This window comes from Protopterus annectens, chromosome 5.part0, assembly GCF_019279795.1.
Source record: "Protopterus annectens isolate FY-2018-M chromosome 5.part0, PAN1.0, whole genome shotgun sequence".
Classification (NCBI taxonomy): domain Eukaryota; kingdom Metazoa; phylum Chordata; order Ceratodontiformes; family Protopteridae; genus Protopterus; species Protopterus annectens.
In genome coordinates, this window is record NC_056735.1 from 1489914440 (window position 1) to 1489940190 (window position 25751).

Here is a 25751-nt window from a genome sequence, read left to right on the forward strand (position 1 = left end):
CCCATCCCAGATGGAAGGTGTCAATGGTGAAAACTGCCAATGGTGAAGGGAAAACAAGGGGTCTTCCTGTAGAAAGTGATGGAGAAGTTAGTCACCACTTTAAATGAGTTCTGCATATGGGTGTTGAGGGGTGATCTGAAATGTGAGACCTTTGAACTCTGAGCAGCCATTGCAGTATGTGCATGTAAAAATGTGTGGGAGTTTTCATGACCATCACAGAGGTCATCAACCCTAGGATTCAGAGTATCAGAGAAGCTGAAGAAGTCTGATTTAGAAGACTCTGGAATGATTCTCTGAAAAAATGAATTCTGTCTGGGGGAAGACTAACAATGCAGTTTGTTGTGTCCAGATTGGCAGCTGAAAAACAGTATAGACTGAGCCAGTTGGATGCCTAACTTTTCATAATTCAATGAGATACCTAAAGAAAGGCATACCTGTAAGCAAGTAATCTCTAGCTAGGATTTAAGAGACTCTCTGGGTATAGCAGTGAGAAGCCAATAGCCCAAGTATGAGAATACACTGATACCATATGATTCTCAGGTGGGCTGTGACTACTGCCATGCACTTGGTGAATACCCGGGGGTGGGGCTGTTGTGAGGCCAAAGGTCAGGGTTCTAAATTGGAAATGACTGGCTCTTAGCCAGAAATGTAGAAGGTGCCTGGATACTTTGGATATCTTGATATGGAGATAGGCACCCTGGAGATCTGCTGAGCACATCCAATTGTTAGCTTTCACTTAAGTCAAAATTGCAAGCACCATGACCACTCTGAATGGGGCCACTTTAATGTGTAGGTTTAGGCCAAAATATGGAGATCTAGCATGGGCCTGAGGTCCTTGTTTTTCTTTGCAACTAAAAATAATTTTGAGTAGATTTTGGACTGTCTATGGTCTGGTGGGACCTCATGGGTGGATCATAGGTTCATAGGTTGGTACTAGGCTATCAGCCCTAGGGCCTATACAAGCCTAGCCATAACAATTCCCTGGCTATTTCTTCCCACACTATTTACTTCCCTGGACCCCTGTCTAGCAGGGCGACTGACGTAATCCCCGGGCTGAATTTCCTTTCTCCCATCCAATCGTCAAGGTTCCTTTTGAAGAGGACCAAAGAGGCACTCTGCTTGACATGTATGGGCAATCTATTCCAGAGTCTGGGAAGTCTCTGGGTCAGGAACCTATCCCTCCAGCATGTTTTGTTTATTGTGATGACAAGGTTTAGATCCCTGGAGCATGTGGCTCTGAGGGATTAGGATTTCTTTAAGTGTAGCATGTCCAACAGCTCTGGGTTTGACATGGCCTTGTATGTTAAGCAAAGATCGCCTCTGAGTAGACGATATGCGACAGAGTATAGCTGGAGTTTTTAAAGGTGGTCAGCATAGGGCATCTGCTTTAGGCCTGTGATTCTTTTAGTGAGGTATTTCTGTGGCCTTTCCAGTTGTTGCGGATGTCTTGAGAGGTATATACCAAATGGGGCATTGTATTCTATAATGGGTCTAATGAGGGATGAGTACAGTGGGACAATGACCTCCTTTTTTCTGGATGAAAAGCCCTTAGTGATGAGGTGTACCACATAGAAGGATTTCCTGACTGTTGTGGCGATGTGGTTATCGAAGGTGAGACCACTGTCCACCTGTGTCCCTAAGTCTCTTATCAAACTTTCGGTGCTTAATGTACTGCCACCTATATGGTAATTCACGGACACATGTTTTTTCCCAAAGGGGATAACTATACATTTCTTGGCATTGAGCTTGAGCCCATGGCTCTGGCACCAAGCATCTGTTTCTGTAAGGCCCTTTTGTAGAGTATCCACATCATTTAGGGATTCAATAATGGCTCCCAGTTTGCAGTCATCTGCAAACTTTGTTATCCAGAGTCCCTTAGTGTTGTCCTGTACTTCAGAGAAGTAGATGCCAAACAGGAGAGGTCCCAGGACTGAACCCTGAGGTACTCCACTTGTCACTTGTCTGGAGCTGGATTTGGAGTCGGCTACTTTTACAGTGTGGGTTCTATCAGTAAGCCAGTTAGCAACTCATTGGGTGACGTAGGGATTAATGCCCAGCTTAGTAAGTTTATCTATGATTCCAGAGTAGGGGATGGTGTCAAAGGCCTTGGCAAGGTCTAGATAAGCTGTGTGGACCACCTTACCCTTGTCCATGGCTCTGGAGACTGATTTGAAGAAGTCAATCAAGTTCAGGAGACAAGATCGGCCCTTCATGAACCCAAATTAGGTGGGGTCCAGTGTTTGAAGGTTGACAATGTCTTTGTTTATAAGTTCCATGTCGAGGGATCAGTTGCTAGTGTCCTCTCCTGCTCAGCTGGTGAACCTGGGAATATTGAGGCAATGTTACAATTGCCTCATGTACACAGACAACCCTCTCCTCCTCCCACAAAACACAAATACATGCGAGAGATGCAACTATACGGCCAAACTGGAGGCTGAGCTCTCTCAACATAGGACTGGCAAGACCAGTCAGGAGGAGAAGGCTACCACACACACTATAGACCCAGTCTCACATAGTACCATCACAACCTCAAATCATACACATAAACACACAAAGACATACTCGGCAGCTCTGATCAAAAATCTACCAAAACAGCAGAGGCCACCAAAGCAGACACCCAAACAACCACCACCTCAGAACACAACACCTGCAACACATAGACCTCACAGTCAGAGTGTCAAACAGTCACAGCCCTTAAGGCCAAACACAATGCCAGACACACTAGTCATTGGTGACTCCATAGTCAGACACACTGCACCAGACTGAGTAAGGAGAAGGTCACAGTAAGCTGCCTGTCGGGCGCTAGAATCCGCCACATAACGCAAGCACTCAGGTCTCTCAACAGCAGGTACAAATACGACTCAGTCATTGTCCACGCTGGTGTAAACGACCTGAGACGTACCTCCTTGGACTCCTTGGACTACATGAAAAGAGACATTGAGGAGCTCTCTGATTATGTAGCCCAGGCAGGTATGACCCTGACCTTGAGCAGTATCCTACCTTCACCAAGAATGATGCCACAATACAGAGATAAGATGATCAGCTTTAACAATTGGCTTAAACATTGGTGTCATTCAAAGGGGATCCAATGTCTGTCTACCTGGGATGACATGCTGGACAAGCCACGCTGCAGGGATGGCTTGCACCTGTCACCCTGGGATTCGGATATTGGCAAAGGCTCTTGCCACCCCATAGTGCCTTTTTAGGCAAGGCTCAAATTCTAAACCTACCACCCTAGAACACAAAAAGGAAAAACTAAGAGTAATGCTGCTCAATGCCAGAAGTCTAAATCTCAAAATGCAGGCCCTTCTCAGTATGGAGAACATTGATGTCTGTGCAGTGACAGAAACCTCGTTCAAGGCTCCTGAGAGCACCCCAGCACTATCAGGTTTTACCTCTTATCATGGCCCCAAAATCCGGACAATACCAAGAAAGGAGGGGTATCCGTATTCATCAAGGACACCCACACCTCAAGACCGATGCATCGGAGACCATCCAGGTGAAATTAACCATAGGCAAGACTGCTCTGCAAATTGTAGCATGTTACAGGCCATCCTCACAAACTCAGGAACCTCACATGGCCTTCCTGAAAACACTAGAGGATAAATGTATCACCAAACACCATCATACTAGGTGACTTCAATTACCCTAATATAGACTGGGAACACTACTCAAGCCCAAACACCCTAGCCCAAAAGTTCCTGGAATTCATAAACTCAAATGCCATGGAACAACTTGTCACCATCCCCACAAGAGGAGAAAACATACTTGATCTCATCATCACGAACATGGGAGCACAATCTTCAACACCGGAAGTATACCCCTCACTGGTGAGATCAGATCACAAACTAATCTCGCTGGAGGTCCTCATCCCACCCCCACCTGAAATAAAAAGACCACAGTAAAGAACTTCTCGAAAGCCGACTTCACACTTCTAAAGACTAGTGTGGTCTCCTTTAAGGCCCCTGAGAGGGCGGAAAACAGTACTCAAGCCGCTGAATCACTTACAAATGCCTTCTACCAGCACCCGCAGGACTGCTTGGATAAGGCAATCCCAAGCAAAACAAAGACTCTTTGTACCAAAGGCAAGCGTCCAGTCTGGTGGACCCCAGCCATAAACAAACTCTACAACAAAAGGAGGAAGCTACTACAAGATAGAGCAAAATCCTTAAAAGGTAAGACACCCTTGATCACTATAAGTAAAAACTAAGAGCTCTCATAAAATCATCCAAAGCAAATTTTGAGAGAAAAATAGCTAAAGACTCAAAAGACAATCATAAGGCCTTCTTTAGCTATGTTAGAAACCTGGGAGGAAACTCCCAGATATGCTCAGAACTAGTTCAAAATGATGTGAAGATTACTGATCCTACAGACATTGCCAACATACTGGCTGACAGGTTCAGTGCAAACTTCTCCCCTCCCCAAAAGGAGAGATATCTATACCAAACTATTGCAGCCCCAAACATCTCCAACGCCCAAGTGAGAACTGCTCTCTCCAAAGCAAAACACAGCATCCATGGGTCCTGATGGTGTCCCCGGCTGTGTGCTCCATGAACTCAACGAGGAATTAAACCCACAGCTAGGACAGCTGTTTAATCACAGTCTTAGCTCTGGAACTGCAACTGTGCTCCCACTTCACAAAGGCGGTGCCTCCACCGACCCTGAAATTACGGCCCATTAGCTTGACAAGCCTTATCTGCAAAGCCATGGAGAGGATCATAATGGACCTCATAAATAAAGACATAGGAATTTGCAGACTTTGGATCCATCCCAGTTTGGCTTTGTCAAAGGCAGATCATGCCTTCTAAACTTGGTTGACTTTTGAAACAGTCACCAAAGCCATTGATGAGGGAAAGGCAGTCCATACAGCCTACCTCGATCTGGCGAAGGCCTTCGATACAATACCCCACTCGGGTATCATTGAAAAACTCATCAGCTTAAATGTTAACCCATACATCACAAGATGGGTTGCAAACTGGCTGAGTGACAGAACCCACAGGGTCAGAGTTGCTGGCGCCATGTCAGACTCAAAGCCTGTCACAAGTGGTGTACCACAGGGCTCAGTCCTGGGCCCACTCTTGTTTGGCATCTACTTTTCAGTACAAGCAAACACAGGAGGGTTATGGCTGACAAAGTTTGCAGATGACTGCAAACACATCTGACACAGATATCCTTCAGAAGGGTCTCACAGAACGGATAACTGGTGCCAGAGCCATGGCCTAAAGTTAAATGCCAAAAATGCATAGTCATACCCTTCGGGAAAAACAAGGTTACCCTAGCTACCAAATAGGTGGCAATCCACTGAGCACAGAAGAAGTTATCAGGGACCTGGGGACCCAGGTTGATAGTAGTCTGTCATTTGACACCCATGTAGCTAAAGTAGTTAGGAAGACCTTCTACATTGCCCACCTTATCATGAAGGGATTCTCATCTAGATCAAGGGAGGTCATAGTCTCCTATACTCATCACTCATCAGACCAATGATTGAGTACAATGCCCCATTCGAATGTATCTGACCCGACACTTGCAGCAGCTGGAGAGGCCACAAAAGTTCCTCACCAAAAGGATAAAGGGTCTCAAACATCTGTCCTATGCTGCCCGACTGAAAGAACTCCAGCTCTATTCAGTGCTCAGAGGTGACCTTTGCCTAACATACAAGGCCATGTCAAACCCAGATTTGATGAATATGCTTCACCTCAAATAATCTAGATCCGTCAGAGCCACAAGGGCAGGAGACTTAAACCTCGACACGGCTATTAATAGGACATGCTGGAGGGATAGATTCATCACCCAAAGACTCCTATGCTGTGGAATAAAATCCCGGTATATGTGAGGCAGAGCACCTCGCTGGCCTTGTTCAAGAGAAATCTTGACCAATGGATGGGAGATCGCAGATATACCCCAGGGATTACCTCAGTGTCACTGCTCGACAGAGGCACAGCAAAATAATGGGTATAGTTCCCCATACTAAAGGGGGGCTAGGCTTGTAAATGCCCTCGGGCAGATAGCCTAGTATGAACCTATGAACCTATGAACCTATGATAATACGCTCCATCGCCTTGCAGATAAGGCTTGTCAGACTGATGGGACGGTAGTTTCTGGGATCCAAAGTGGATCCCCCCTTGTGGAGTGGGATAACTGTAGCTGTGCGCCACTTTTCTGAAACAACAAGTACTTCTGTTTTGAACACTTCTAGGTGGCAGGGTGGAACATCTGGAAGCAGCTGGGATTGGTGGGGTGGGAAAAGGGTATGGTATAGCCTCTGGATATTACCTCCCTCATCCAAATGTTCTGCATGATGAACATCCATGCAAATGAATAGAGACAGAAACAGCTTCAACTGCCTCCAGAGATGAGCAGTCGGAGAAGCCTTCAGGGATATTGGGACTGCTTGCTAGAAAAGAGACACCAGAATCTCTGATTTTACAGATTCCCACAACCTCTAAGTTGGCATTCATTAAAGGTGCCATCTATGCTATGGCAGTCTCTGTCTGAGGTGGAGTCAAAAGGTTGCCAATGGGGTTTCTGAAATCACAAGGATTTTGACCCTTCTAATTCCAGATGTAGGATCTCTGAGGAGTCTCTAATATGCCACCTACAGCAGACATCATGTTACCTTCCTGCTCACTCCTCAATAACTTGTCTATTAATATGGATGTAAATAAACAGGCATCATCATAGTAAAGGACACCCTAAACCTGTCCACAAAGTCACAAAGGCAGAGTCAAGCATAACACCTCATGGTAATGCCTGTGACTATTACAGTTACTCAGCTGCATTATATAGTAGCCACACAAAGAGGTTAGTAATGTTCAGTATGGCCCTGACTGTGGTCTCTGTTTCCTTCGCTTTGGCAAGGATGACGTTTGAAAGACTTTGAGGCTTGTTCTATTAAATTTCTTTGGATGAGATTCATATGACAATCATAATTAAATGCCCTCAAGGCAAATGTGTCTGAAATCTATGTACACTTCCGCATTTTGTCCATCACTCTGGATTCCTTGTCAAGTGGATGCACGGTGGCTGCATCATCCAACAGCTCTCGCTTGATGGCTGCTGCTATGATCACAGAGTGCACTAGAAGTCTGAATTCTTGGTAGGGCAAAGACTTCAATCAGGTTTTCTTTGTACACCTTCTGAATAATCGTTTTCCTGCCATGCCCTCATACTGGCCAGCAGGAGGGATCACCCAGGAGGTAGCTTCCTCATCCTGGGGGGTGGGGGCTAAGCTCAGTTGGCCAGGATCCTTTCAGTATCATCAATTCAAGGATATTGTCAAAGGTGGCATCTTCTGGAAGGGATTAGGGAAACCTTCTTACTAATACAAGTCTGTGTCAGATTTCAGTGACTCTGTTAAGTGGCCTATGGGCCCCCTCTTGCACATCCTCTATCTAGTAATGTCTGAGAGAGGATATCCAAATTCCCAGAAGATTCAGACTGAACATATATATATATAGGTTCCTTGATTCAACCTGTTCTGCTCTGACCTTGGGACATACGATGAATGGCCTGAGACACTGATTGCTGGGTGTCTGAGGCTGAAGTCAACATCCTTGATGGCTATGGCGGTACCGTTGGAAGAGTGCAATCATCTCCATCACTTTGAATGACAATGCCAAATCCACTGGTACTGGAGATCCCTGGTCTGCAAGTATGTCTATCCCCAAACAAATGGATTTAAGTAACAATGAGCAGGGGAATCCTAATACTGATGACCCAGCAAGCTTCAAGATGGAGATGGGCACTTATGCATCAAAGGTTGAGGTTTCTGAAATGGCACCAAGTGAGTTTGTGTTGAAGATGGTGCCAAAGACAGGATGTTGAGCAGTCATTCTTGAGAGTCAATCAATGTCATAGATCTCAGCATTGTGTGAATCGGATGCTTGAGTATCAGTGCTGAGGTAAGGGTACTGGTTGATGCCAGACATGCAGTCTCCAGTGGTGCCGAATTGTAAACAGGGAAGGAGCAAGTATGGGTGATACAGGTCCAACCTGAGGGGGATGGGATGACACCCATCTCAATCTGTACCTTCAAAAAAGCCCTCATTGCCCAAATGGCATAGGTAGTGTTCCTGAGTGAAAAGGAAGAGGATGGTATTTGAGACATAGCAGGACAACTATCTTTCTGCCGAGTGCCTGCTGACCTATCCCTGATAACTATCAGGTCCAGCCAAGGGAGAAGACTCTTGCAGTGTAATGGGTCCCTTAAATACTATGCTGACTCTATTCTCAGGACTTTTAAGGCCCTGGACAAGCCCGTATCATCTTCCTTTTTTTCCTGGAGTCAAAATCTTTGCCTTGTCCTTTTCCTTTTGTTTTTCCTTCTTTTCCTCGGGCTTACTTGCTGAAGGATCTGGAGGAAAGAGTCCTTTTAAAATCAACTGATTCTTTCTATCTGCCGAAAATGAAGCCTAAAGGCCTTACAAATGGAACAGTCTGTGGAGAAATGCTCTGGCCCCAGGCACACCACACAAAGGTTGTGGATGTCCTGGGGCTCTATTTTGTGTCTGCACTTGCCATGTTTCCTGAAACTGTTTTGTTGGCTTTCCCCATAACTGCCAATACTAGAAACTGAAAGCTAAACACTAACAAACTTAGAACTACTGAAGAAGAAACAGATACTATTAAAATTACTGAAAGCATATATGTTTTTAACAGAAGCAGGGAGAGAGACAGTATGCTGCCTGTCTAATTGCCATGAAGCAGTTGAGAAAATTAGTTGAAACAGAAAAAAGGAGAAAGTGCATAATAAAGTAAATATGAGTCTAAAAGATCCTAAACAGAAAATATTTCCCCCAAAAACTAAGGATATACAGTAAGAAATGCATATTAAATGGAGGATTTAGCCAAAGGTGCTAGCAATCAGTCCAACACTAAAGGCGGCGAATGAGATCTGGGGACAGCTACTGCACAGGAGGATTAAAGAGGGGAACCATAAAGAGGCCTGAGGCAAGGAACACTATCAAATTCCAGATCAGACCCAACAAATGGCTTGCTACTCATCAGTTGGACTGGACAGACTAGATGAAATACAATCCTTCTATCTGCTAGTCTTATGGCACCTTTTAAGTGATTTCTTAAACTTTTTTTTATGCTCAGAACTGGTTAAAGGTTCACCTGTTGAGAAAGATGAGGACACAAGTTTGTCCCAGTACCACTAACTTCATGATTATCATAGACGCAATTCTTTTCTACATGGGGTAGGGGAGTCAAGTTAACTGTCACCGTCTTTCCTACTTCTGAGCTCCCTCTTAACTTCTTTGACCAGCCTCTGATGCTCCACAAAACCATAAACATTTATGATTCTCCTCCACAATTTATACACGTCTTACAAAGTTTGTATCTAGCCCCAAGAGAAAACAAACAGCTTAAATTACAGTCTTTAAGGAAAATATGCCTCCCACATTCACACTTGTTGGTGACTTTTTTTCAGGGAAAATCATTAGCCCATATTAGGTACCAGGTTAACTGATTTTCCCATATAAGTAGAGGCTTCACAATGGCAGTAAGACTGCATGATGTGGAACTGGCAAGCCTTAGCTAGTGATGGTAACATGCACTGGTTGCATGTGTGACAGAATCGGAATGATACAGGATGCTCTTGTAGGGTTGTGGGGAGTGAGGTCAAGGCCATGAAAAGACAACACCAGAGACTGCATACATGATGGCTCCACAATAAGCAGTCACCCAAAGGATGACATAGGAATGATCAGTGGTAAGAAAAAAAAAAAAACATCTACTGATTTAAGAATAAACTGCAGCAATGATACTTATGATAAATATCGCGTTACACTAAGTAAAATTACTAAGCAAAATTCAAGTTGCGGTTGCAAGATTCTAAGTCATGCAATACACAAATGTCACTTGAAGAAACTTGCAGATGGATCAGTGCATGCATGGCTAACTTATATGCAGGTGAATGTATATGCACTTAAACATAGTGATTTGGGGATGTAGTAAAGTATACTGGACTTTCAGCAACTAGGATTTGATAATGTCTGTATGGTCAGTACAAAATAGGCCAACTGACACCAAATTCAGCATACAATATACATATCAGCTAAGGAGTTTGTGTGTGTGTGTGTGTGTGTGTGTGTGTGTGTGTGTGTGTGAGAGACAGAGAGAGATGAAACAGACATGGTAGATGTAACAAACTGCAACTAAAGAAGAAAAAAAAGCAAATACAGCAAAAAAGATGAAAAATGAGTAAACCAGTATAAAAGAAAATAATTGAAAACATTCTTTTCACATCGAACCCCTGAAGTTAGTCTTTAAGCTGACGCCATTATTGTAATGGGATCTGAACCTATTTCTAGGTTAATTATATCACTTATCTATAAACGGCATCAACCCAGTTCCCCGGAGTGTCTAGTATGAACCTGTTCCGATTCCTACTAATGAAAATGGAATACACAAGTGAATGATATTGATTACCTTGCTGTTGTCCCACTCCTGGGTTTTGCTCTGAGTGTTAATGAGTTCATAAGAAGGCTCTGCTGCGTCGTTCTCTGGTTTGGGGTATCCCGGGATAACATTGTAAAGCTGAAATCCAAATGTGAGCAACCAGCTCTTGACATCTTCAATAAAAAGAAATGAACAAAGAAAATCAGTTTATCAGCAGTTGGTGGTGTTACTCAGTAATTAAACAGGATGCATACCGGCTGGACATGACTGCTATATGAACTGCATAATAAACTTCTAAAAAGAAAAACTACATTACGGTATGTAATTTATTCAATTCACTTTATATTAACGGATTTCTAAACTTCCTAACAGGAGCATTCTTGGATGCAAACTGTAGATCACAATGTATCTGGTGTACCTTTGATACAGAAATTCTGGTTTACTGATATTACTTATTGACTTCCTGTCTCTGAAGCAGATGTCTCAGTCTGAGACAGATGAACAATAACACTTCAAAGTAAGGCCCACATGCATCATCAGTTCTGCAGTGCAAATACATACTGAATGCCCCGCTTGCCTAAATGTGCTACCAGTTATAAACCTTCTCCATGTAAAGGGTGTAGTCTACTTTTTTAAAAATAAACATGATTACCCCATGTCAATACTGCAAGCTATTAGGCAAGCCATTTTTACATTTTGATAATTTCTTACCTGAGTAACTGTGCCTGTCCTTCATGGACCTTTTTTAGCCACAATGCAGGCCACAATAACAGTGGTGGATAAATGTAATGTTTATACATATCTGTCTGCCTGTCTGTCTATCTATCTAGCTACCTACTTATCTTTATGGAATCCATCTTTTTAGATGAACATTTGGAATATCAAATTGCTGTCATGTAGTACAAGTGACAGAAAGTACAGTTGTGTACCTACCATAAATGTAGATGTTCGAGTGTATTCACTGTTGCAGTCATTACACTTGGGTTATCCTGCTGGCAGGCGACCTGCAGTCGGCCCGAGTTCCAAAGTCTTGATCCGGCGTCAGTTGCTGTCGCCTCTTCCCTGACGTCAGTGTGCCAGGGGTATAAAAGATGCAACCGACGCCATTTTGTTCAGTTTTTCTTACCCCAGATGTCAGGTGCCCCCAAAAGGGTAGGCTAAAAACATTGCTTACAAAAAGCATGCACAAAATAAACATTACCTTCATCTACAAGCAAATACACCACATAGGTTGTATAGAATAGAGAAGTACAGATAAGCCCCAGCAAAGAAAGAGGGATGGTGGGTGGGTAACCTGGACTGCAACAGTGAATACACTCGAACATCTACATTTATGGTAGGTACACAACTGTACTATGTTCATCGTTTCAGTTATTACACTTGGGTAGAATCCCAAAGCTGAGGTAGGCGGATGGATCTAAACTGGATTTGGAGAGGCTATCAGGCCCTGCAGAACTGCAGTGGCAAAGCCTGCTCTGGATTTAGAGTAGAGAGGTAAGTGGTAGTGCTTGGTAAAAGTGTGCACTGAGCTCCAGGCTGCAGCTTCTAAAATGTCTTTGGTTGGTACTCCTCTGAGAAAGGCTGCTGAAGTGGCTGCTGCTCTTGTAGAATGTGGCCTAATGCCCTTAGGCACTGATTTGCCATGTTGTGCATGACAGAAGCGGATGCAGTGTCCTATCCATTTTGAAATTGTCTGCTTTGTAATAGGTTTTCCTTGTTTGTGATCCTGCAGCACAGGCTGCAAACAGTTGCTCAGTTTTTCTGAAAGTTTTTGTTTTGCCCAAGTAGAATCTTAGCTGTCTGTGTATATCCAAAGTGTGCAGAAGTCTCTCCCCTTTATTCTGGGGATTTGGGTAGAAAGTTGGTAAATGAATGGTCTGGTTCAGGGCCACATTGGAGACCACTTTTGGCATGAATGTTGGGTTTGTCCTATGAGAAACCCTGTCCTGATGAAAAATGATGAAAGGTTCCACAGCCATTAATGCCTGTAACTCTGAGACTCTTCTTGCTGAAGTTATTGCTAGGAGCAGAGCAGTTTTCCATGATAAGAATTTTAAATCAGCTGTGCTGGCTGGTTCAAAAGGAGGCAGTGTGAGTTTTTCTAAAACAAAATTGAGATCCCAAGTTGGTACTGGTGCTCTCCTTGGGGGTCTTATATTTTTTGCCCCTCTGAGGTACTGTTGTAGTACAGGATGTGAAAAAATAGGAGGTTCCGTATTGTAATGAGCTGAAATGGCAGGGGCATGGATTTTAATTGATGAGAAAGATAGGTCTTTGTCCAGCATCTCAGTTAGGTATTGTAAAATCTGAGGTATATTTGGAATAAGTGGTTTGAGCCCTCATGCCTGGTTCCAAGTACATAATCTCTTCCATTTTTCTGCATAAGATTTCCTAGTGCTGGGCCTCCTGGCTTCTAAATTGACATCCATAACAGCTTTAGAGAGAGGTGCAGTCTGAGTGGCTACATTATCTGCCATGCTGCCAGATTTAAGGTTCTGAGTTGACTGTGCAGAATCTGATTGTTTTGCTGAGTCAGAAGATGAGGAATTTGAGGTAGAAGCCAAGCTGGGCCTTGAGACAAGTTCTTTAGGATTGGGTACCAGTGCTGGCATGGCCAGTCTGGGGCAATCAGGATCATTTTTGGCCTTTCTTGTCTGACTTTCAGGAGCACCTTGGTAAGAAGAGGCATTGGAGGGAAGGCATAGACTGTCAGGCCTTTCCAGCTGAATGATAGAGCATCCACTTTCCAAGCTTGAGAGTGATAAGTTCTTGTGCAGAATTTCTGTATTTGGTAATTGTGAGTAGGAGGCAAAAAGATCTATGTCTGGGCGTCCCCATTTCATTGTTATCATGCTGAACACCTGTGGATTTAGTTTCCATTCGTGAGGATCCATGAGTTTTCTGCTTAGTTCGTCTGCCAGTGTGTTTTTTGTTCCTGGCAGGAATTGTGCCTGCAAATGTACTTGATAGGTCAGTGCTGTGTTCCACAAAGTCATGGCTTGCCTGCATAGGGGGTAGGAATGTGTTCCCCCTTGCTTGTTTATGTACCGCATAACTGTGGTATTGTCCGTTTTTATTAGTATTTGTCCTGGATGTAGTAGGTCCTTGAAGGCTGTCAGGGCATTCTGTACAGCTAGCATCTCTTTCTGATTGATGTGAAGATGCATTTGTTCCTTGGGCCATGTGCCCTGAATACATTTTCCTGCCATATGGGCCCCCCAGGCATAATCCAATGCATCCATTGTGATGGTCTGCCTGGCTGTGGGTAAGGTGAAAGGCTGTCCCTTGTTGTGGTGACAGGCCTGGGATCACCATCGAAACTCCTGTTGTAGGCGGGGAATTAAAGTTATGATTGTCTCCAGGCTGTGACAATGCTGAGTCCAAACACTTTTTAGATACCATTGTAGTTTCCTCATATGCAGTTTTGCATATGGAATTAGTAGAATGCAGGATGCCATGAAGCCCAGGGCCTGCAGAATTTTTCTTGCAGGGAGCTGGGACTTTGTTGCCATCATTTGAAAGTAATGAGTCAGTTGCCTTTGTTTGTCTGGCGTGAGATAAGCCATCTGGGCAGTTGTATTTAAGCTTGCACCCAGGAATATTACCTCTTGAGAGGGCACAAGTTTTGATTTATTTTCGTTTACTGTGTACCCTAGGCAAATTAGTAATCTTTTTACAAACACCAGATGCTTTAGAAGAATGTCCTTGCTCTCTGCTTGAATAAGGCAGTCGTCCAAGTAGGGATATATTTGAATTCCTTTTTGTCTGCAAAATGCAATTACTGGGTCCAGGCATTTTGTGAAGACCCTGGGCGCAGTAGATAAGCCAAAGGGCAGTGCAGATAATTGGTAATGCATTGAGCCTGCTATGAATCTGAGGTATCTTCTGCAGGATTGTCTGACTGGGACATGCAGGTATGCCTCCTTGAAGTCCAAAGTAACTAGCCAAGCCTTCTTGCCCAGCATGGGTAGAAGCTGCTGTAGTGTTAACATTTTGAATTTTGGAACATCCAGGAAAGTATTTAGGATTGACAGGTCCAGTACTGGTCTCCAGGCTTTGTCCTTTCTGGGTACTAAGAAAAGTCTTGAGTAAAAACCTTGTCCCTGTTCTTGCTGTGGAACTCTTTGAATAGCTCCCATGTCCATAAGAGCAGCAATCTGTTTTTGCACCTCTGCCCATTGGTTTTGTGGCTTTTGGAAGCATGTGAAAGTGGAACCTGTAACCCTGAGAACCAATATTCAGTACCCATTTGTCCTGGGTGATTATGTGCCAATTTTTTGAGAAAAGTGCTAGCTTCCCCCTAGTGGTGCTGCCAAAAGGTAAGTGCTTGTCATCTGTAGAGGGAAGTCATTGGGACTGCTTCCTATAAGGTTGTGATTTGTCTTCCCCTCCTTTGGGGGCTGAAGCACCCCATTGTTTAGGTCTGTAGGAGCCTTGGGGCTGAAATCTGCCTCTTGGGCATCTGTATCTGCCTCTTTGTGGCCTGTCTGACACTGGAAAGGACCAATTTTTTGAAGGCCAGTTTCTGCTAAATCTAGGTGGTTGAACCTGTAAGAAATCCTTCACTGTCTGCATTGATTTTGCTTTATCCTCCATTTTCTTTAACACCTCTTCTGCCTTAACACCAAACAGAGTATCATGCTGTAGTGGAGCATCCAATAATTTTACTTTAACATGGTCAGGTAAACTTTGTTCTTTTAACCAAGTATGTCTTCGAATCACAGAGCCTGTAACTGCAGCTCTACAAGAAGCCTCTAATGAATCAAAACCACATTGCAGAGTATGCTTTCCCACTTGTTCAGCTGCATGCAATAAATCCTGCATTTCCTTACTGTCAGGACTTTCTGGATTTGAAACCATTTTCTGTTTTAACAATGACATGAGGTACTGTTGATATTTAAGCATGTGAAACTGGCAATTTAAAGCCCTTACAGCTAAAGTAGCAGAAGTGTAAACTTTTTTCCCCCATCTGTCCAGAGCTCTGGAATCCCTATCCGAGGGGACAGGATTTTTAGCAGTGGAAGCCTTAACCCCTTTAGGACCCTGAGATATTGTTTCTGGGTCTGCAGTGGGGTTTTTGTAAAGAAATCTATGAGAGTCAGGGACCCTGTAGTACCTGTCTGGCTTGACTGGTGCAGGGGGTAAAGAATCAGGAAATAGACTGGATTCAGAGAAAACATCATCAACAATATCAAGCACAGGGGGGATAGCTAGGGGCCTGTGCTGAGGCAATAAAAGAAAGTCTCTGAGCCTTTTCTTGGATTCTGAGTAATCCTGGCTCTCCCAATGTAAATGCTCCCTTCATGGTGTGCAGGGTTTCCCCAAAGGAATAATCCTCAGGCGGAGAGGCTGAAGGTATAGACTCTTCTGCATCTGAGTCCTCATAGGGAGGAAGAGAATATCCCTGATCAGAAGAGGAATCAGAGGAAATAGAAACCTGGTCAGAGGAATCATAGTCGGTGTCTTGCCTAGGCCTTTTGTCAGGAGAGGGAAGGGAACCCCTGATTAAAGTAATTAGGTCTTTGGCCAGTTTAAGGATCTGTTTCTTTGGCATGGCTGACTGTTCAGGAGAATGCTGTATTTGTTTTCTTGTCTTTAATGGTGTTTTTGACTTTGCCTTGGCTGCTGTAGTGGCCTTAATTGAAAGCTGTGAAGGTCTGAAAACACCCTCAAAAGCCAATGCCTGCTCAGCAGCTCCAGACCCATCTGAGGGAATAGTTTCCGTAGGCCCAATACCTTGAGTTTCCACAGGCCTCTGTGTCTCCACGTGGCTGTCGGTTATGGCCTGTGGCTCTGAGGTAACGGGTGTCAGGGGCTGCGAAAGCGCCTAGCTGAGAACCGGTGAACCGGTGACTGGCCTTGAAGAGGCTTCGTCATCGGTTTTGGACCTCGGATGCCTGTCCTTTTCTTTGTCTTTGCGTTTTTTATAAATTCCAGTCGTCGTTTGTTCCGACGGCGTTATGAAATTAAACCTTCGACCAAAATAATGTAAAGCAAAATCAAACCGACGTTTAATAGTGCGTTTATTAAATCTAGCACAAAACCGACAACTGGTAACGTCGTGGCCAGGGCCTAGGCAAGGAATACAGTAAGAGTGGAAGTCCTTATGAGGTATTTGCTTCCCACAAGAAATACAGTTAGTAACTTTTACTGACATCGGTCTGGAGCAAGAAAAAGTTTCCCCAACGGGGTACTTAGCTTTATTGAAGACTTCGGTTCTGAAACTCAATTTCGAAAATCTCAGGAGTCGGCCGTCCGGCACTTGTGAACTGCTTTTGCTTCGGGCACCACGTGGCAAGAAAGACTGAAGAAAATGGCGTCGGTTGCATCTTTTATCCCCTGGTGCATTGACGTCAGGGAAGAGGTGACAGCAACTGACGCCGGATCAAGACTTTGGAACTCGGGCCGAGTGCGGGTTGCCTGCCAGCAGGATAACCCAAGTGTAATGACTGCAACAGTGAAACACGATGAACATCAGTCATATGATTGTAGAATACCAGTGTTACTTTGTTGGGGGTCACAGTACTGTGGGGAGTGGGAATTTGTCCTTTCTCCTCAACTGTGCAATTTCAGAGTTGGTATATAAAAGTAGGTGTGGGGGTGCAGGGAAGCATGTTTATTTTAAATAGTTTCACTTGCAGTCTTTTGAGGTTCGACAAAATTGTGGTTCTGACATATAAAGTGCACTCATACATCTAATACACACACACACATGCTTGCACATATGGACACATACAAACACAGAATAGCTAATCAACCAGCATATTTTTGGCAGGTAGGAAGAAAAAAACAGACCATCTATTGAAAACTCACACAGACATGATAACAAACTGCAAACTCCATCGATAGTATAAAGTTAAATATTATGTGTAAGCAGGCATCCTTCATGTCCAAGGTCTTCAGTAAAGCAAACTTAAGCAGTAGGAGTGGGAGCAGAAGGTCTTGCAATGTGACCACTTTGAATTATTTTTAATAGTGACAAAATTGTTCAGCAGAGGCAAGTCCAGCATAGGTCTACAGAGGTTGTCTTTCTTTGGCATCAAAACAGTCTCAAATAAAATCCCATGTCCTAATTTTGAGGGAAATATAATCCTATTTGTCAAGGCTTCCCCCAAAATAGGGACTGCAAAGCAAAGCTGATTATGAAGAGTAGAGGGCATATCTACAGAGGAAGGAAACCTTTATTCCATGGAAACAAAACTATATACTTATAACAACAGAGATGAACATTCACGTTTATCCTTGTAATTAGCAGGACTAAAGCTTCAGGTCTTTAGTCACCATGACATATGAAATGTTTCCAGGTTACTAGCCCCTCCACTTTTACCCATAATGCTCTGTTAAGCAACTTCTTCAGCAGTTTTAAGTTATGCTGATCCTTATAAGGTGAGTCAGAGAAAAAACATAAGCACTAAGAGATCTCTAGACTTTAACAGCAATAAGACAGGGGAAAGAGTGTGAGTTTGTTAAGTAATATGGACTTGCGTATCCACAGCTATTGTTATGGCATACAAATAACTTTCATATCTGATATGAGGAGGTTCATCTTCATCAACAGCATATCATAGTTTCAAGCTTAACTTCCGTTGGAACACTCCTAACAACTCAGGCCCTAAAGGAAAACTAAGATCCTGAGATCAAATCTATCTTGTAGCGTCTTATGAAAACCTTCAGAGAATTCCAATTTTTAGGCATTTTTTATCAATGGATCCGTAGATGATATTTTTGTACTTTTCACCACAGATTGGTTTCTATAAAATGGCCATTATTTACTGGGGTAGTTTCTGATATACCTGGGGATGTGAGAGTGAATAAACTGTTTGATAAAGTGTACTGTCTTGCTCTTCTATCTTTTTACACACCTCCTGCAAAAGACCTTCAAAAATAGGAGTTCTTATCTAGGGTATACTCAATAGCTGTCCCTTAGCATCTGCAGGGATGGCTTTAACTCTCAGACAGGCAAGTCTTTTTGCCATTGTGTCAGTATTGTCCACCTTGGTACAAGCATCCACTGGACTCTGAATTTGATGACATACTCTCATGTCTTAAAAACAGGCTGACTTAATCTGGTGATCCTATCCCTGAGGGTCCCTTACATTAAGTATTTATATTTCTGGCCATATTAGCTCCTTCTCTATTTATTTGGCCATACTATCTGTTTAATAATGCCACCTAGGCATAGGAGTGTGTGGGTTTGACAGTTTATAGCCCTGATTACAAGGAGGTGGGACATGTTCACCTTCTTTCCAACTGCATCTAGCACCCTACTTTTCATGTTACTGGGGAGGGTGAGGGCGAACATTCCCGGGACTATCTCATATGCTTCAGCAGTATTCAAGGAGAAGACTGTGTTGTCCATAGTAGTGTTGCAACACAAAAATGTTGATTTCTCAAGGACCCTATAAAAGTAGATGGATTTTTGAACTTAAGGGACTGTAAAGCCTACTCTAATGAGTTGCTCTCAAAAGTATCCTTGAATGCTGGGAAAGATGAGAGCTTTGAATATTCCATATTCAACAGGTACAGTTTGTGACTGAGGACTGTGTCCACTTCTCCAGTGGAAGTGGTCCCTCATTAAATTAATGCTTTTTACAAAATACTAGTCCTCTGGAAGATACCAGGATGCAATAGTGTCATCCCAAAGGGGAATGAATCTTGTTGGAAGTATGCCAGACCTTTTTTACATTACTTTTGAGTCTGTTAACTCCACTCCTACAGGGTGTCTCTTCCTTCTCACCTGGAGAACCACTGTCAAGCCATAACGAATTCCTCAGTAAATGTATATTCAAAGAAAGCAGGAGCCAAAGCAGGTGGTGAAGTCCAAAATGCAGGCATCAATAAAGCTCACTGTCATAAAGCAGTGGGAAAAGGCTTTAAAGTTTGGCTGAAGCCTGAATCAGAAGGTTGAGCCACCAAAATAGACTGAATTTCAGTTGGAGCAGAAGACTGATTTGCTACATGAAAGAAAGAAGGTTCTTGAGAAAAAAACTGTTACCTCTTATGGATACCTGGGAAATGGAATCTGATTGTGTCATAGTAATAATAATGGCAGAGGCTTGGGTGGATTTTGAAGCCACAATCCCACCTTATATCTCCAAAATGCCTGTCACAGGTGGGAGGGGCACATTTAAATGGGAGCTAAGTTGGAAGACTTCTGAAGCTGGCACTCACACGCCTATGTGGGACTAAAAAGGTTTACATGGCCATAACTTCTCCACCCCTAACTCTTTAATGACCAACTTTCTTAGCATTTCCATTTTTATGTATTTATGTTTCCTCCTGGGAATTCTGTGTGTTTTCTTCCCCAAGAAACTTTTGACTGTCTCCTGGTTGGGGAAATGGTGGACATACCAATACAGATACTTCTTGTGCTCCACAAGGGTCAAATGATTTTGAATTTTAGGAGGACTTTTCTTGTTAATGATTTTATACTGATTGCAAAAAATGACCCAATGCTCCTTGCCCAGACCAAAAAAAAAAATTAGACTTTGCAAATAGCAAACAGAAATTTTTTCTCCCATGGGCACACTTGATGGTAACATTTTTTTTCAGGGATGATATGGACCACTGAAAAATCCCCCCAGAATTAAAAATGTCAACCAAACCTTTGAATATCAGCAATATCAATGAAATACAAATCTAGAAAACAAGAAATCACAGAAGGGGGCACAAGAAAGTGAATGACAGAATTTTATGAAAGAAGTGATTGTTGACTTCTCATGGCTAACTTGCAGTAGTGCATTTTAATATTCTGTTAAGTACAAACTTGCAGTTTTAAAAGTACTGTATTTTCATTTTTTATTGTGTGCTCTGTGTCTCTCTGCAATTAGTTTCCCACCCTCCCTCTCTGTTCTTGTGTTGGTATCTGTGTTGCTGGCTCTGGAACTGCCCGCCCCTCCTGTTAGTCTGTATTAGAACACTCCTCATGGGTCCATCTCATTTGCTCACTTAGCCAAGTACAGTGAGATCATATTCTGAGTCTAGTGTTCACTCTACTTAATACAGAGAGTAGATTTGAGAAGGCCCATAAAAAAAATAAAAAAAAATGAATTTGCTTTTACTGTATTTGTCTTTCCTCCTACTTTATTTTGCTTTTCTTAAAAGTACTCAATTTTATTTATTCTGCTGCATTTATTACTGTTTGGTAGTAGCCTGATTAAATTGTAACTGTTATTCTAAGTCTTTTGGTTTAAGCACTTGGGCTTTATACAGGCTGTTTTACATTAAGAAGGTTTGTGGTCTTGCACTGTTCTAAGCTGGGAATTGCTGATTGAAGGCCCAGTGCCTGCTATTCTAAAAGTGTATTAGTTCTGGCTTAAGCACTTGGGCTTCAGGCCAGTTATTCTACATTAAGAAGGTTTGTGGTCTGCACTCTTTTGGGAGGAGAGGCTGGATTCTGCCCTTCTGAGCTGGGAATATCTGGTCACAGGCTTATTGTGCCTGCTTATTTGAACTGTTTGTTTCTGAAATTGGTGCGGCTTGTTGCTGTAGCATAGATCAGATTCAGGCCTGCTGAATCTAGCTTTGTTTGTATAACTTCAGCACTGATCCAGGCCATCTTTTCTGGAGAAGGTTCCCCTGCACACTAGTAAGCAGGGGTGTGCAGTTAGAACTTGTCTGATTGAAGACTGCTGGAACAGGGCTCAGTTTTGAGCTTTTTTTTCTGGTTAATTGGGTAACTTGTTTAAATCAGTTTGTTCGTTTTCTATTGTTTATATATATATATATATATATATATATATATATATATATATATACATATATATATATATATATATATATATATACATACATATATATATATATATATATATATATATATATATATATATATATATATATATATATATATATATATAAATTGTACTTTATTCATCTGCTTTTACTGTATTTGTGTTTCTTCCTACTTTATTACTAGGGGCATTGACTACAACTCTGATCTGCGATATATAATAATAAGTATCCTTTTCTGTGCATTTAAAGTGTTTTTTTTGAGTGTATCTGCTTTATTTTCTAAAAAACAAAACAAAACAAAACAAGATATATATATATATATATATATATATATATATATATATATATATATATATATATATATATATATATATATATATATATATATATATATATATATATATATATATACTTGTTTCTCACCTTTCTAAGCTAGCATAGTCCAGTTTTCAGGTTAGTGCTGAATTCAGGGCTGTGTTACAAATCTCTGTATTTGCCCATACCTTACTTGGATAGAACGACGTTCTCTGTTCACCTGTGAGAGAGGAGAGCTTTGAGCAGCCTGTCTGTCCCTGGAGGAGTGGTTTCAGCCCAGAAATTAGTAGTTTATTTGCCATTTTGGGCTAATTTCTATCTCTTTCATTTTGCTGCTATAAATACTGTATTTGCCCGGTTTTGCGCGCCGGATATCTCTTTCATTTCCCTGCTATAAATACTGTATTCGCCCAGTTTTGTGCGCGGGCACTGCCGGTTAGCTAGGGTAAAACTATTCCCGGCTCCACAAAGTATTCTCCTCAATTTTTCCCTTGGAACTAGACAAACTTTCAACTTAAGCACTCAAGCCACTCATTTCTCAGTCTGGCACTTACTCAAAACTTATAGCAAGCACTTATAAACCCTAGCATTAGACCCTCCTGTACTGTACAGAAGGACAAGGCTCTCTATTCGACCTTACCAGCCATCCAATAAAACAGTTCACTTTACCTATCCAGGCATGTCCAAAGGGCAGTTTCAGGTGTACTCTCCAGTCCAACTGGTGAATCTGGGCATTTTGAGGCAATGTTACAACTGCCTCATATACACAAACAACCCCCTCCTCCTACCACCAAACACTAATACATGTGAAAGATGCAATTATACAGCCAAACTGGAGGCTAAGCTCTCTCAACCCAAGAATGGATCAAACAGTCAAGAGGAGAAGGGAAATACTTGCATCACACCACGAGTCTCACATAAACCCATTAAAGCAGCACTGGAAAAAAAACACACAAATACATGAAAACATACTTGGAGGCTCTAAATAGAAATATGCAAAACCAACAGAGACCTCCAAAGCAAACATCCAAGCAACCTCCACCCCCCAACACAAACCATGAAACACATACTTCACAAAACCAGTGTGCCATGCAATCACAGCCCTTAAGGCAAAATAACATACCCAAAATACTAGTAAGAGGTGACTCTATAGTCAGGCACACTGACGTCCCACTCGCTAGGCTGAATAAGGAGAAGGTTACTGTTAGCTGCCTGTCGGGCGCCAGGATCCACCGCATAACACAAGCACTCTCTGTCATTGTCCATGTTGGTGTGAATGACCTGAGTTGTACCTCTCTGGACTACATGAAAAGAGACATGGAAGCGCTCTCTGATCACGTAGCCCAAGCTGGTATGACCCTGACTCTGAGTAGCATCCTGCCCTCACCAAGAATGATACCATGGTATAAAGAAAAAATTCTCAATTTCAACCATTGGCTAAGTTTCTGGTGTCATTCAAAGGGGATCCAGTGTCTGTCCGCCTGGGATGACATGCTCGACAAGCCACACTGCTTTGCTAGAGACTGCTTGCACCTGTCACCCTTAGGCTTTCGAATACTGGTCAAGGCTTTTGCCACCCCCATAGTGCCTTTTTTAGGCAAGGCTCAAAAGACAAACCTACCGCCGTAAATAGCACAAGTAACAAAAAACTGAGGGTAGAGATACTCAATGCCAGAAGTCTGAACCTCAAAATGCATGCACTCGAGGCACTCCTCAGTATGGCGAAAATCGATATATGTGCAGTAACAGAAACCTGGTTTAAGGCTCCAGAGCGCACTCCAGCACTACCAGGCTACAACTCATACCATACATTTCGGCCACAAAACCCAAACCGAAATACAAAAGGCAGAGGTGTATCCATATTCATCAAGGATACCCACACCTCCAGGTTAGTGGCACAGCACAATGCTTCAGAGATCATTCACATGCAACTAACAATGGGCAAAACTGCAATTCAAATTGTAGCTTGCTACAGATCACCCACCATGTCCCAGGACCTCCATTCCGCATTTCTGGAAACACTGGGAAACATAAAGGTCCTACCAAACACCCTAATATTGGGTGATTTCAATTATCCGAACATTAACTGGGAAAACTACTCAAGTACAAACTCCCTTGCCCAACATTTCCTAGAATTTATAAACTGAAATGCCCTGGTTCAACTGGTCAACATTCCCACCAGAGGTGACAACATATTGGACCTGGTCATCACCAACATGGGCGACTGGTGTTCCACACCAGAGGTCAACCCCTTGCTGGTTAGATCTGACCATAAACAAATCATTTTGGATATCCACATTCCGCCCCCACCCCGGACAAGAAAACCACCGTGAAAAACTTTTCAAAAGCATACTTCACGTTACTTAAGACCGAGGTGGAAAGTTTCAAAGCCCCCCATGCTGAAGGATAACGCTGTCCAAGCTGCAAAATTCTTTACTAATGCATTCTACGGCTCCTACAAGAATGCATGGATCATGCCATCCCAAGCAAAACCAAGACTCACTCCTCCAAGAAAAGGAAACCAGTCTGGTGGACTCCTGCCATAAACAGGCTATACAATAGGAGGAGGAAACTAGTACAGCAAAGAGTAAAATCCCAAGAAGGGAAGACATCCCTGATCAGTATCAGCAAGAAACTACGATCCCTCATAAAATCATCCAAGGCAAGCTTTGAAAGAAAAATTGCCAAGGACTCCAAAGATAACCACAAGGCATTCTTTAGCTATGTCAAGAATCTAAGTGGCAATGCTCAGATCTGCTTGGAGTTAGTGCAGAATGGCACAAAATACACTGAACCAACCGATATCACCAACATCCTGGCAGACAGTATCACAGCTAGGAGATTTATTTAAGTTAAACAGTAGAAACAGTACACAGGTTACCGCTTTCAGGGATCTACCCCTTCATCAGACAACCGACTCTAAATCGGTTACAAGTGGAGTTCCCCAGGGTTCAGTTCTAGGACCCTCCTATTCGGCATGTACTTCTCAGAGGTACAGGCAAGCACAGGAGGACTATGGCTGACCAAGTTCGCAGATGATTGCAAACTAGGGGCTATAATTGACTCTCCAGCTGACACAGACCTCTTCCAAAAGGGTCTCACTGAGCCGGATACCTGGTGTCAAAATCATGGCCTCAAGCTAAATGCCAAAAAGTGCATAGTCATCCCCTTTGGAAAAAACAAAGTACCCACAAACTACCACATAGGTGGTAGTCACCCTAAATACGGAAGACGTAATAAGGGATCTGGGGACCCAAGTAGATAGTAATCTCACCTTTGATAATCACTTTGCCAAAGTGGTTAGAAAATCCTTCTATGTGGCCCACCTAATCACAAAAGAGTTTGCATCCAGATCAAAAGAGGTCACTGTGCCCCTCTACTCATCAGTCATCAGACCCATCATAGAGTACAACGCCCCATTTGGGATGTACCTTACAAGACACCTGCAACAGCTGGAAAGACCACAGATGTACCTCACCAAGAGGATCACTGGCCTCAAACAGATGCCCTATGCAGCTTGACTGAAGAAATTACAGCTGTACTCAGTTGCATACCGCCTACTCAGAGGTGATCTCTGCCTGACATACAAGGCCATGTCCAACACAGAATTGATGGACATGCTCCACCTAAAGAAAACCTTATCCCCACGAGCCATACGCTCTAGGGATCTAAACCTCACAACAAAAAATAGGATGTGCTGGTGGGATAGATTTCTGTCCCAGAGACTTCCCATGCTTTGGAACAAGATCCCAATCTACATTAGGCAGAGCTCCTCGCTAACACTCTTCAAACGAAATCTTGACGAGTGGATGGGAAACAGAAAGTTTACCTCGGGGATCACTTCAGTGGCTCTGCTGGACAGAGGCACAGGGAACTAATCTAAGGGGGTGGCGAAAGGTAACACATTCTGGCTGGGCTTATAAATGCCTTCGGGCAGATAGCCTAGTACCTACCTATGAACCTATATAAAGCACTGAAGATCACATGTGCAGTACCTTTACAGTCCAACTTCCTGCTGGCATTATCAGAATGGAGTGGAGACCAGTTTCCCTCTGGGGATGCCTGGCTGCCCTTGAAAGTCAAGTCAGAAGAACTGATATCTGGGTATGGTTAATCCAATGTAATAGGGATTTTACTGCAGTAATGATCCTTATGAGGGACAAAGCATAGTTATAGGAGTGTGATCATCATAGCCATAGATGCTCAAACAGTATGATTACTGCTGCATTTCCCTCAAAAATGGATGAGAAGTGGCCGCAGGTGAACAGACTTAAAGAGCAATTCAATGTTTCCATGAT

General features: G+C 42.9%; 1 protein-coding gene across 11 annotated transcripts in view; it reads right to left on the reverse strand.

Moving 5' to 3' along the window:
- TENM4 (teneurin transmembrane protein 4) overlaps nt 1-25751 on the reverse strand; it is a 4497462-nt gene that overhangs the window by 54458 nt on the left and 4417253 nt on the right. For all 11 annotated transcript variants that reach the window (XM_044071318.1, XM_044071319.1, XM_044071323.1 and 8 more), the window contains one exon: nt 10435-10577. In XM_044071318.1, the coding sequence (XP_043927253.1) occupies nt 10435-10577 (143 nt within the window). The remainder of the gene's footprint in view (nt 1-10434; nt 10578-25751) is intronic.